The 13167-nt window shown below is 42.8% G+C and overlaps 1 protein-coding gene across 6 annotated transcripts in view; it reads right to left on the reverse strand.

Annotated features, from left to right (window-relative positions):
* The window catches only part of pde10a (phosphodiesterase 10A), a 54081-nt gene that overhangs the window by 20504 nt on the left and 20410 nt on the right, over positions 1-13167 (reverse strand). For all 6 annotated transcript variants that reach the window (XM_047603167.1, XM_047603166.1, XM_047603168.1 and 3 more), the window contains one exon: positions 3300-3431. In XM_047603167.1, coding sequence (XP_047459123.1) covers positions 3300-3431 — 132 coding nt within the window. The remainder of the gene's footprint in view (positions 1-3299; positions 3432-13167) is intronic.

A 13167-nucleotide genomic window follows, 5' to 3' on the forward strand; every position in this document is an offset into this window, starting at 1 on the left:
CATATGCAGTGTCTGCGTGTGTGTGTGCGACCGCACGAGACACTGCACTCGTCAGCAACGAGGGGCCTCTGGTTGGGCGCAGCAGAAGGTTTGGGATTTATTAATTAGCCTGTGACAGAGTGTGGTGTGAAGTAAACATTGGCAGTGTGACACTGGCCAAGAGAGGTGCGATGGTTAAATGACATCGGCAGCATTCTGGGAAAATGTTTTCAGTGAAACCGATCTCCTCCGAATGCACCGCCAGGACCCATCCGCCTCGAAAACTGAAGCTTGGGTTCGATACGTAAACACAAGACGTTCAGGAAATACAGTAATTAAAAATCAAAACAAGAGGACAGCACGATAAAGCTCTAATCCGATTGCCATGATAAGATACATTTGTGATATGACTTTAACTGAATAAGAAGTGTGAAGATGTGAAAGCTTTTGCCAGGAATTACAGGCTGTAATGCAGCCTCCGTACAATGAAACTCTCTCTCTCTCTCACACTCACACACACACACACACACTCGCGTGTACATCCACAGAATAACTGATTTATGTAATCCAATGTTGTCCATCACATGATAAGTGAGAACGAGTCTGGCTGCAGGGACTGCTTCCAGGAAGCGGTGGTTATCTCAGTGACAAGCACATGATGACAAATCCTGCTGCTGCTGCTGCTGCACTCATGAAAAATCTCAATCTGAGCAACAAAGAGTGTCACTGCAAAAAAAAATAAAAAAAATAATAGAAATTGAACTTTAGAATAAAAAACCTTCAATCGGGAACGGATTAGAGTCACTGTCCGTCTCATGGACCGAACCTGGATCATCATCTGCAACGCTGTGACTGTCATCCAGTCGGTGCGCTGAACCAGATATTAGCCCGTGCCTGTCATTTGAATGGACACAAGTCGCTGAAAGGAAAGTGGTGCCAAAGCGTCGGCTCACGGTGGCCTGACAGACGAATTGGACTTAGTGACATTACTGATGTGATGTACTGATCAACTCACAGAGAGAGACATGCGGCCCAATTAGAGAGCTGTCAGGCTGATGACCGACTGGTCCCCTCTCGCTCGGCGCAAGAGCTGTTGCATCAAAGTTATGAAAAAAAAAACAATAAATAGCTAAAGTATTTTGGGAAATTCGGCTCACTTACTCGGCTCACGTGACGCCATTTGAGGCAATTAATCACGCTGCATCTCGACACAAAGGGACGTATATAAATCTGTTTTACCCGCATGCAGTAGTACCCCTGAAGACCTGTTTGCATGTATACAGACCCTGTTGTGTAGCGGAGTTCCCCTACGAGTAGTCAATAAAGACTGCATTAAAGCAAACTGAAGCCACGCACACCTAAAGCAATATGTGCATGACTTGCACAACATGAACTACATTAAGAAGTACATTTCATAATCAACTCTGGGAAAAGTAAATGCAGAGTGTATTGACGGCCCGTGAATACGTATCATTTGCATGTTCGTAATAAATCACTAAATCAAAGTGCATAAAATAAGTAAGTCGAAAGATGATACGTGGGATCGATTTGGACGCCAAAAGCCTTTCAGTGAGAGGCATCTTAGAGAGTGACAGTCTAGACACTAGCAGCTATTGTCACTATGTAAAACAGTTTTATCACTCTAATTACCTCATGTAGCTGTGCCTTGTTGCGCTTGCTCCCCAATTGTGTTTCTCCATCCAAATAAACACTTTACCGGGAGTTTTGCACATACTAGAGGCAGTAATATACTTTGCATCACTTGTAACCCGTCTTCTTAGCATGCATTTCCGGAAGCCTGAAATTTGACCCTCGCAAATTAACGTTGTGATGAACATCAAGTCTGCTGTTTTCTTTGGTCAGATTTATATTATGTCTGCGTGGTAATGCAGCGCAGGCTTTCCAGATTAATCAGCGCTGAGTTTCTGCACAATTAGAACTTGATACGTGATTCAAGCGAGTTTCAATCTTTGTAAATTGATTTTCCTACTCGGCTGAAATAAATGGGGACCGGTGGCGAAATAGAAATGAGGTAAACACAAATCTTAAATGCTAAAACATGCTTTGAAAAAAAAAAGACGAAAACAGAGGTATTAAACAAAAAAACTTTAAAACAAAAAATTGCTCTTTACAGTTTATTCTCTTCTGAAAGCAACTGGAGTTGTCAATTATGAGCTGAAAAATTGGGATCTTTGTAATGAGGCAATTAAGCTTCATGACTGATGTGACAAGTGAAACCTGATTAAATATATGCACGGAAATGCGGAAAACTCAGAACCTCTGTGATCAAGTTTTGCAAAACAACATTCCGCTTTCCACGGGCGTCATAGCACCGAACAACATGGGTGAAATTAGTTATTCCTACTTGGCGCCAGCGGGATTTATTAACATGCCGGTCTGTATTTGATATCTGTCAAGCTGAACACGCACACACACACGTACTGTATATACTGCATACAGGAAACTGTTTCAAACACAGGCTCGGACTTGAGAAATTAACGTCTCTGCGTGGCAGCAACAAACACTGCTGTCTGCATACCTCATGGAGAAAGCAGCTCCAAAATGTGACAAATCCATCCTCTGCCAGTTTCCTCCTTCAACACACCCACACCCTGAGCCAGCACTACCCCCACCACCAGCACCACCACTACCACCATCATCCCCACCCCTCCCCTGGGCCCCCTTCAGCCGGCTGCATGTCTCTGGAGGTCGCCTCTGACGTCAGCAGCTCGACTGGGCAGAGTGCCAGCCCTGTGGGCCCTTGATGGATGCGGTTGGTCTGAGAAACAGTCCGCTGTGTGTGGAGTGCACGGCACGAACTCAAATCGGTTCGCTCAAACACATCTAATGACCCATAAAGACCCGGCAGGCCCGCTCTCTCCTTCGCCTTTCTTCTGTCTATCACACACACTGACGATTAAAGGAGACACATGTGAAGATGAGTGATTTGCGCTGCAAACGGCCAGAATAATAAATGCAACCCGCAGAAGCGCACTGCGACTCAGATCTGGTTATCCTATGGTCACTGAAAAAAAGGTTTTATTTATTTATTTTTTTTGTGCAATAAAAGGAAACTGACAAAATGACTGGCTGCAAGGCAGCTTGTGTTTGTGGTTTGCAAAACAGGAACTCATATGGAATGGTTTGAGTTAAAAAAAAAAAAAAAAGTAAAACTATTTAACTAAGGCAAACTTTTACGGAAATTACAACTCTGCGTCAGGACACTGAAATCTGCTGATCCAATCGTTATGTCACAGCGAGTTCCCGAGAGCCACGGCAGTGTCTGCGCGTTTGTTTGCGTGTGTGCTGGGGGTGGATACCTGCAGGCCTGCTGCTGGTCTTCCTCTTCAGCCATCTGTCCAACGTCTCTGCACTCACACTTTCCAACACGAAGTCGTCCAGCATCTGCGGGTGCAGCGAGAGGTAGGCCTTCACTTTCTCATCTGTCAAGCCTGGAGAGCGGAGACAAGAGACGCCTTTTTGGTTCGTCAAATTACACACTTCACTTTGCTCATGACTAAGCAAATCGTAAAAAAAAATCAAAAAAAGAAAAAAAAAAAACACTAGCGGCGAGACATGTTGCATAAAATTCTACAAAAAAAATATAGATGAGAGAGACTTAAGACATGAGATGAAGGTAATGTCTCACAGTGAAAGGTCACCCAGACAGACGCACAGACTAGACACAGCCGAAGGTCATTTCATTCTGTTAACTGTGAGGTGAGAGCGGCGGCAGCAGCAGCAGCAGCAGCAGCAGCAGCCTATGTTACAGCTAAAGCTCTCAGATAGCCGGGCTAGCTCACTTATGTTTACTGTAAAGCTGTATCTCCAGGGATAGGAGCCCCCAACAGAGGCAGCAGGATAAAGGAGGACTCGATTGTGCTTAATAGGCAATTAGGTTCTTGAGAGCTCGCTAAGTGCTGCTGTTTACTGTCTTTGTTGTCAGGGAAAAAAGCCATTTGCCAGACCATCGTTGAGGCAAAGTTGTTTTTAATACACCCGCTGGCGTCTGAGAGGCAGTCATGATGCACTAGGAAACCATCATGTTTAGGTTACAAATGGAGTGTGCGTCTAAAACAAAGACTTGTAGCTGCCTACGTTCAGCCAAGAGGCGTCACCTCGTCGTGAGCGAACTCGACGCTGAGATCAGACGCAACGGAAAGTAATAAATCCCGGGGAAGAAAAACAAACGGTCGTGCTGAATTTACATTTTACGGCAAGGCACACAGTTATTATACAGTATCTGCTATCAGATAATAGTGAAAAGAAAGGCCGCTGTATCCAGACAGCCCTGATCATTTTTACACTGCTCTCTCGCTAAATGTCTGGTTATCAGGAGCATCTGTGTAGACTCCCTTCAAGTATGAATCACAGGAGGACATGCAGCTGGGAGGCATGTGTTCTGGCACCAGATCCGCTCACATACACACACGCACACATACACACGGGGTATGAAAATATTACAAAGTGAGACGTCTGCCACATATCCTGTATGAACATCAGGGTAGTGAATGGCCACAGACGCTTGTGGACGACTCAACAGTAGGGGGGACAGACTAAATAAAACAAGATGCAAGAGATAAAACTGCACTTCAGGTGAAAAGAAAAAAAAGAAAAAGAAAATCTATTATCATTTAAATTTAGGATCACAGCTCTCCTGATAACCACAGCTACTCTTTTAGTCTATCACACCCCCCTCCCACCCCGATGTATGCGTGTACAGGTCGAGCAGGCTTGTGGTCGAAGGCAAATAAGGCAAACAGAGGTGGGGGTGAGGCGAAGGGATGGAGGACGCTGCGGTCTGACGCTGTCCAGACACGAGACACAGCTCTTCAGGAGAGGAACGCCTCACGAGACTCCTGGCCAGCTCTGACGCACATCGGCAGAATACAGCTTAATAAATCAGGGAAAGTTAAGGGGTGGTGGAGGGGTGGGGCGAGGAGAGCTGCAGGGGACACACAGAGAGGAGTAAAATAGAAGCCCTGCAAAAGACCCTCACAACGGCGTCCTATTTGGAACACAAAGACGGCACTGTGATTAGAGCCGCTACAAGAAGGAGAAAAAAAACATGATGCTGCATAAATTTATGAATACAAGTTTTGTGTGAAAGGAAAATTATTTAGCAATCATATGTGTGCACATGAACAAAAATAGTCAAATGTCCTATATCCATGGGGCAAGAACAAAGAGCAGAGATAAGAATTCTGCAACGGGCGTTTAACGGTTGACAGAGCCGTATTCTGGGCGCCTTTAAAACTGCTCACTGGCAGTAGTAGAAACCGTGAAAAGGGGAGCAAAGAAAGAGCAACCGGCGACTTTGTCGAGCAGCCGCTGTTTTTGTTTTTTTTTTCTCTCTCTTCTTCCTCAAACTCCATCATTAATCCTTTTCATCGCCTGATGGACTTTTGAGAAGAAGCATAAAAGAATGTGAAGGGAAACAGCGTGAACAGCGGGGAGCACCAAACAGAATATGTGTCAGCCAATCATTATCCAGCCAATATTTGCTTAAAGAACAATGCTCGCTATATTCTTCTCTATTTTTGTTCCTCTGCTCACGTCACTCGAAAAAAAAAAAACAAGAAGAAAATGAACCCTGTGTTAAACTTTTTGGCTCCCCTAGCGCGTCTGTGGCTGTCAACACAGGGCCCATTTGTTTCTACTGAAGACATAAATCTAAAAACAGGGCTAGAGCCTTACATATTTTTCAAAAATAAAATCCAATATAATTTTCCGAAATATCCTGACATTGCAGCTTTTAGAAAATATTATTTATTCCGCGTTAATATTACTTTTGCCGAGGAACTATTTTCAGACGTGGATGAATACCCGCTGGATGCTGCAGCGTGTATTTCAGGCAGAAAGCAGGTGTTTCAGGGACATGGAGCAACGATGATGTTGTTTCTTCACAGAGGAATCACCTGAATCAGGCTTTGCATGATCACATAATGCACTCTTTAAAAGTTAGGGTAATTCATGTTTACAGAGAAGACATATGACCATATAATTCAATATTATGATGCATGAATTGAATGCAGCGTGCAGGACGGGACAGGAACCGCATCCCCCAGAGAAATGCAAGAACAAATATGTTTAAAACCTTTTGTTTTGTTGAAATTATTTTTAAAAAGAATTTGCTGGGCGGAAGCATTTTAAAGCAAGCTTGTGAATAAATTGCTACAGCACCAGTGAGGCACTGTCTGCATCTGCTCTAAGCATCAACCTAGACTCGTAATTATTACCTTCATGTGCATCAGTTCAGAAGAAACAAATCACTGCTTCGGTGCAAAAAGAAGTCAAAAACGCAAATATCGTCAATCTCTATTAGCGCGTTTTGGAAAAAGAGGTCGGAGGAATGACTGGTTTGTCCCAACAGCCACTATATTGCAGCTTGATGGTGATTGATGGCGCTTTTTTCTGAACATTCCTGCTCCTTTCTGTCGAACCTTAGAAGCTTTCCCTCTGATTCCCTCTGAAGTCTTTAGAGCCACAGCTCAACCTAATGTGACCGCAGTGACACTCGGAGCTGTGGGATATGCGTCAGTGTATCCCGGGCCTGCGACTACAGCGGCTAATCAAAAGGTGCAGCCAGATCTGTCCCACATGCTGTGGTCCGGAATGGTTAACCCCACTGGGAACCACATGAGCTCAGTCAATCAGAAGACAGAGAGAGACTGCTGTGGTAAAGGCGATGGCTTGGTCACTGGCTTTGACCAGTTTTAGTTTTAGTCTAGTTTTTTGTTTTCATTTTGTCAAACCTCAGAAAAAAAAATCCTTCTACTGGGGCCAAAGCTGCAGAAGACAATAATAGAAAAATATGCCTGACACATTAAACTATAAACCCCAAAATGAATGAAAATTACAAATCACTGTCTTCCTTTTTATTTCTTCTAAGGCCAGTCCATGTACTTTCTGCCAGAGTAGGTAGCTCTTCCTTATAGTTTGTATATTAATTCAGACATAACCATTAGTACCAATAGTACCACCATATGGAGGATGCTATCTTCGTCATCATATTTAGACAAAAGGGAAGATCTGGGGAGGACCGAGAGGTAGATACGACCCAGAAACTGAAGGTCACTCCAGACTAAACATGTCAACCAGGTATGCCTCCAGACATATGTCTCCTTCCTAATATCTACTTAACTATTACTTTCAACAGGATCAGAGGAAGAGAGGAGATTTAAAGGAGTAGCCTAGTGGTCATCAATGGTATTGCAACTTCTGTTTAACTTGCATTTTCATCCGTTTTTCCATGTAGAATAGTTTTATATTCACAACATTAGATTGTATAATGTCAATTGTGAGATGATTGTGGCAACAGTCTCTGCTTTTCATTTATTTTTTATTTATTTGTCTACTACCTGTTCTGGTCTTTTGTTTTTCACAATTTTTGTGTTTTTTTTTTTATCTGTTTTATTTTTTTTACTTTGCTTTCATTACATGCATGTTCGAAATAAAGACTATCAAATCAAAACTTGCCTTTACATATTAAATCTACTAATCTACGTCTACTCAGTTTTTAAGTCACTTCTTAAAACCCATCTCTTGTCCTTGGACCATGACATCCTGGAAGACGCTGACTTAATTTTATTTCAATTTATGTCTTTTATTTATTTAGATTCTGTAAAGTTTGGAGCAGGGGGTAACTTTGCATGCTTATGCTTTAAGAACAGTGGTGTACATATTCAGATATCGTACGCGTGTAACAATACCTGTAAAATACACATTGAAAGGAAGAATTTAAACTGTATTTATCCAGTTATCAATAATTTCCCCAATGCACACATGCAATCTTACTGCTGTCATATAGCTTGTGAGGCCATGTATGTAGTAAGATGGAAGAAAAAGCTTTTTTAGAGGTCTAAAGGGAAAATGTCACAGCATATTGTAAAGGGGCGTTTTAGTTTCAATGTGTCGCATGTTTTAATTTTTATGTAAAGTCTTGATTTTGTGTTGGATAAATCTGGTAAATAAAAATAGCAGTAGAGCACGTTTTAAGTCCTGAAAATGACATAAGTACAGCATTTAAGTATAAGGAACTGTCCCCTCTTCTGTTCTTAATATATTTGAGTCAATGGAAGTTGCTCATTCAGACAAACATATAGGCGGGAAGCAGTTTGTTGAGCAGCATGATTGTGAGTGGCTGAAGCCCAGTTGGCAGAGATATTGGTGACTGACTCAGACTTGGGCTTCCTGTGTAAAAACTGAGTACATGCAGTGAGGTATTGTTGCATAACACTTATCTCGACACCACACCCTGGGCCTGGAAAGGGAAGACCAAAACCAGTCACAGTCTGTCTGGCTCTCTGCACTCTCACATCCAAGTTTCATTCTGAACGTGCCCCCGTTTCACAGGAAGTTCATTTACAAATACCGTGAGCTGGACATTTTATATAGCGTCAGCACCAGTGTGGGGTATTAATGCAGAATTCCAGGCATCAAAACAGCCCGAAAAAGCTTCAAAACAATAAATCCTTGGGTGTTACAATTGGAGTTTATGAGCTCTTTTATTAAGGAAATCAATTTGGCATGCTCTGATTTTATATGGAAAAGTTAATGGCTTGTAGAGATGCCGTAAACTGTAATTCACTCCATCTTATAGTGAAATGCCCTTTCAGTAGGTATCAGTTCAGTAGATTTAAACTTCAAAGTATGGAAACGAGTATTGGTTGGAAAGAAACCTGACACAATGCGAGTTACATATGTCAGAAGTCATAATAGGATGCTTTGCAGGTCCACAGTGGCACACAGGAGGGGAGTGCATTTACACTCCTTTATCGAATAGGAAAAGAAACTCTTGTGAAGAAAGGCCACATTTCTCCCTCTGCATCCACAGCCATCTCTTTTTAAATTTAAATTTAGTTTGATTTGAAAATTCAGAGCCTCTCGCTGTCAACGTTTCAAATTAACACTCCATATCACCACTTCGCGTCATCCGAGAAGTGAGGATCAGAGCGCTGGATTGGCCTTTAGACTCTTAATACGGTTCTCTTTTTTTTTTTTTTAAACCAACTTCCACTGTTGGTCAATTTATTTTCCCTTTGTTTTTTTGGTCCAATAATTGTTCATTCAGCCTTTACAATTTTCTAGAAACCAATATGATGTAAGATTATTACAAAACCAAACAGTTTTTCAGTCTTGAAAGACTGAATCTGAATGCACCAAAATGTTTGGCCCAGTGGACTACAAAAAGTCAAAATGATTCCAACTGTAGTATTAGCATTAGAAGTCCTGATAATTAACCTTTTAATAATGCAATATTTAAAATGTGTACTGTAAAAACAATTGTTACGACAATTGAAATGGTTTGAAATTACAATTACTTTCAGTTCCGTTTAAGCACAAAAACGTCCAACATATGAGCATGCGAGCGGTTCGACGACACAAGGACACAGCTAGCTATAGTTTTTGAATTTTGAATTGAGACTTTTTGCCCTGAATTCAGCCCGTCAGGTTAATTCAATCCATCCCCACCACCACCAGAGCAGCCTGAGAACGTTTCAGGCAGAGATGGTTAAGCTTAAGGTGAAGCTTGCTGGAAGCAATAAACCTTACTAAACAAGAGGAAAGGGCTGTTTAACGAGGTTTACTCAGAGAGAGTTAATTGAAGGAAAGAGGCCACGGTAGTTAATCAGTGTTGATCAGTGTATAAATCAAATCAAATCAAATACAAATGAGGACTGGTTGGTGTATTCAAAATCCTGGCTACGTAAGATTTTCAATTCCTGAAAGGACCACCAAAGAAAAGGCATGAAACAATAAACTGACACATGCAGATAAAGGACTATTTACAGAGCTGCTAAAAACAATGACCAGCTCCACCCTGTCTCCATCCATCATCATAGTTTTTCCCACTATGAAGCAGTTAGATGTCCGTGCCATGTGACGGTGCCTGAGCGAGAACGAAAGTGTGTCTTCGCAACGTTGAGCAGCGTCAGCGTCAGCAGCAGAGGCCGACCCCGGCAGTGCAGATGTTTAGTGAGCAAGATGTTCCTCCTCTGCAACACATGGATGAAAAATGCACATGAGAGAAAAAGGGAAAAGACCACTTCTCTTGAAGCGCACTCCTTCTGGCAGAGAGTCAAGGGCAAGCTGCCAAGGTACTACTTTTCACTTTCCTGACATGAGGCTGAGGCAGGAAAGGGGAGGAGGGGGGTGCGTGCGTCAGCAGGTCCGCCTGGGACTCCCTTGCCAGGAGGTGGGAAGAGCATGTGGTTCTTATCTTATCTATGGGAGGGCTGGAGCACAGCGTCCAACACTGACATTCAGTGAGCGGCAAAGAGCGAACACTGAAAATGAAAATGCTTGGCCTCGTCTCCCACTGCTCACTCATTTATTCATTGAGCCTGTGCCTGTGAGCCCGGGCATGTGTGCGTACGCACGCAGGTGAACACACAGCATATACGCCCACCCCATCCCCTCGCATTCCACGGCAGCCAAGGGTGAGGTGACCGGTTAAGCTAAATCAATACGCCGGCGAGTGAAAGGGTGTCAAATTAAGAAAACGCTGTTTCACCACAGACCTTGACTGCAGTTCCATCACTTTCTGAGACACGCCCACACACGATGAAAACAAACTCTGTGCGCAAACATGCGAGCTCACACCTCACACCTGACAGAAACAAGAGAGGGAGATTTCCATGGAAATGTAATTTGCATTATTTCCACTTCTACGGCGCAGGTCGTTACACGTAAAGGGGAAAGGGCTATAAATGACCAACTGAGCTGCAGATAAAGCATGACGCTTGATCCAGAGAGCTAACAGCGGGGTGGCAGTCGAGCTCTGTGACTGCAGTCACAGACGGCAAAGCAGTTCAACCTTCAACTCAACTTACAAACTGAAAACATTTTTGTGCATTTTCTTGAGCGAACGGAAACTGAACGACAGCCAGAGGTGGTAGATCACACATCCTACAACGTCACTGATACTGAGCCTTAACAGTAAAGTTGCTGTCTTGGAGCGAACGCTGTGCCTGAATCACCGGTTTGATGTAGCGCTGCGTTCCCCCCAGAGCAACATCAGTAATCAGGGGTCATGTTCCCCACTCCACATCTGTTCTGATGCTGAACTCTGCAGCCGCTCTGCAGAGGGGCCAATGGGGACCCGGTAATGAGAACCACAGATCCTTGCATCTTCTCCAGCACCGTGTTCTTTTATGAGCCTTGACACAAGGACAAGTTGTAAAGAAATCTACATGCATGTGGCCTTTTCCCATACCAACACATGACAAGCTGACAAAGGGTCAATGGACGCCTTGAGGAGAATGTCATCTGTTTCACCGCTCAGATTGTGCACTGTGCCCTGGCACCGATCCAGTCCTGCACAGATCGTGATATAAAAAAGGGTTCAAACTGCATAACAAGCTAATTTTCTTTGGCTAGAATTTCCTAAGAGTTTAAATCAACACTGAAGACAAATCACAAAGAGGAACGTCTTGGCCCGCGCTCTGGCCCGTCTGGAATTATTTAATCATTCAAATTTCAATCAGACTTTCATTTTCATCTTCCAATCATATCAAGTGCTACATGTACTTATACTGTATGTTTAATGACCGCGCTGGGAGAAGTCCTCGCTGTGAGAGAGAAGGCATGCGGTGGGGCAGGAAATGTCCAGCGCGAGCACTTCCTGCCTGACAATGCAGCCTTCTTCAGTGAGTTAAGCAATTCATCGACAACCACTTTTGAACATGCCTGCGAGATCACATTAGGGCTGACCCTGACTAACCTCTGCCCAAATATATCCACAAACAATCCCTACAAACGCACACTCACACACACGCGCATGTATGTTTTCCCACAAAATAATATCTAATTGCTCAGATTTATACGAGCGACTAGGGAGGGAATGAGTCAACATGTTGTCTTGATAAGCTGGAGGCTGTTTCTTCAGGGTGGACAGTCCAGCAACCGGTGTCATTTCAGAAATGACAAGGATGGGAAGTTAAAAATGCCATAAGTTGCCAGATATAAAAAGTGCGTCACCGCTTCGTGCTGGACACACTTAAAGAGATCTATCACATGTCTGTTATTTGTAGAAAGCAGTCTATGTCAACAGTGCTCGAAAAGCATACGGCACATGACGCGCTCGTATTATGCTCCAGAAATTGCGCGCGTCTGTGTGTTTTTGTCAACGTCAAAATCTTTGGACGGAGTATAATGCAATGATTCCCCCAATCCCAAACTGGTCAAAAGTGAAACAATGCAGTGAGAGAGCAAACAGTGTGCCAAGTTTATCCTAGATTTAACCCAGACGTTTGAACGAGGGAGCAGAATAAACGTGGCGACCGGTACTCACAGAAACAGCCATGACGGACGTGGAAGTGGATAGCCCACACCGGACTTTTTTCTCACTCTCTTTTGTGAATGACTGGTGTATTAGAAACAGCATGCAGCTGCGTTCCCCAGCAGATATTACTTTCAGGTACTCGACTACGTCCACCCGTTTTTTGGGAAGCTTTGTGAAATCTAAAATTCTTGTCCTTTTTTGGTCAATGTGATGGCAGAATACCTCCATACCGTACCTCAATAATACATTCCATGACTGCAGTTTATTGCTATGTGTGTACTTTGGCATCATCCGGTATCCCAGGCCCCAAACTGCTAACTTGTTATTACAGGGTCGCCACTAAAGGTCACTCGAGGTGCCACTGAAACAACTGCAGTCACTGACATTATTCATGGGCCAAACACACAGTGTCAGCTACACAAAAAACAAAACAAAAAAACAGATACATCATGGTTATTCTGAAGCTGAAGCTCCTCCAGCACTATTACTAACATGAAAAAGTTTTTTTTTCTTTTTTTTCAAATAAATATATGTATATTTTCACTATATACAAAATAAACTGCAACAAAGACTCAGGGCTGCATGTAGGAGAACATTTACCGGAGAGACAGAAAACTAACACTTTAATCACTTATGTTTCTGCATGTTTTTTTTTCCTATCCTGGCAACAATTTCTAATCTATTTAAAATATTTAATCACAGCAGTGTTGAGGACACCTGTCTCTAACTTTAATAGTACATTTAAAAAAAGTGACTCAGAATTTATTTTAGTTTTACACACAATATAGAATCAGAATAATAATTCTGAGTGTTATATGAATATTAGTTATGAGTGCAATAATAATTTAATTATGATACTATAATCAAATGCAAGGGCACAATAAATCTGAACTCATACAAAC

This window comes from Mugil cephalus, chromosome 13, assembly GCF_022458985.1.
Source record: "Mugil cephalus isolate CIBA_MC_2020 chromosome 13, CIBA_Mcephalus_1.1, whole genome shotgun sequence".
NCBI classification, from domain to species: Eukaryota; Metazoa; Chordata; class Actinopteri; order Mugiliformes; family Mugilidae; genus Mugil; species Mugil cephalus.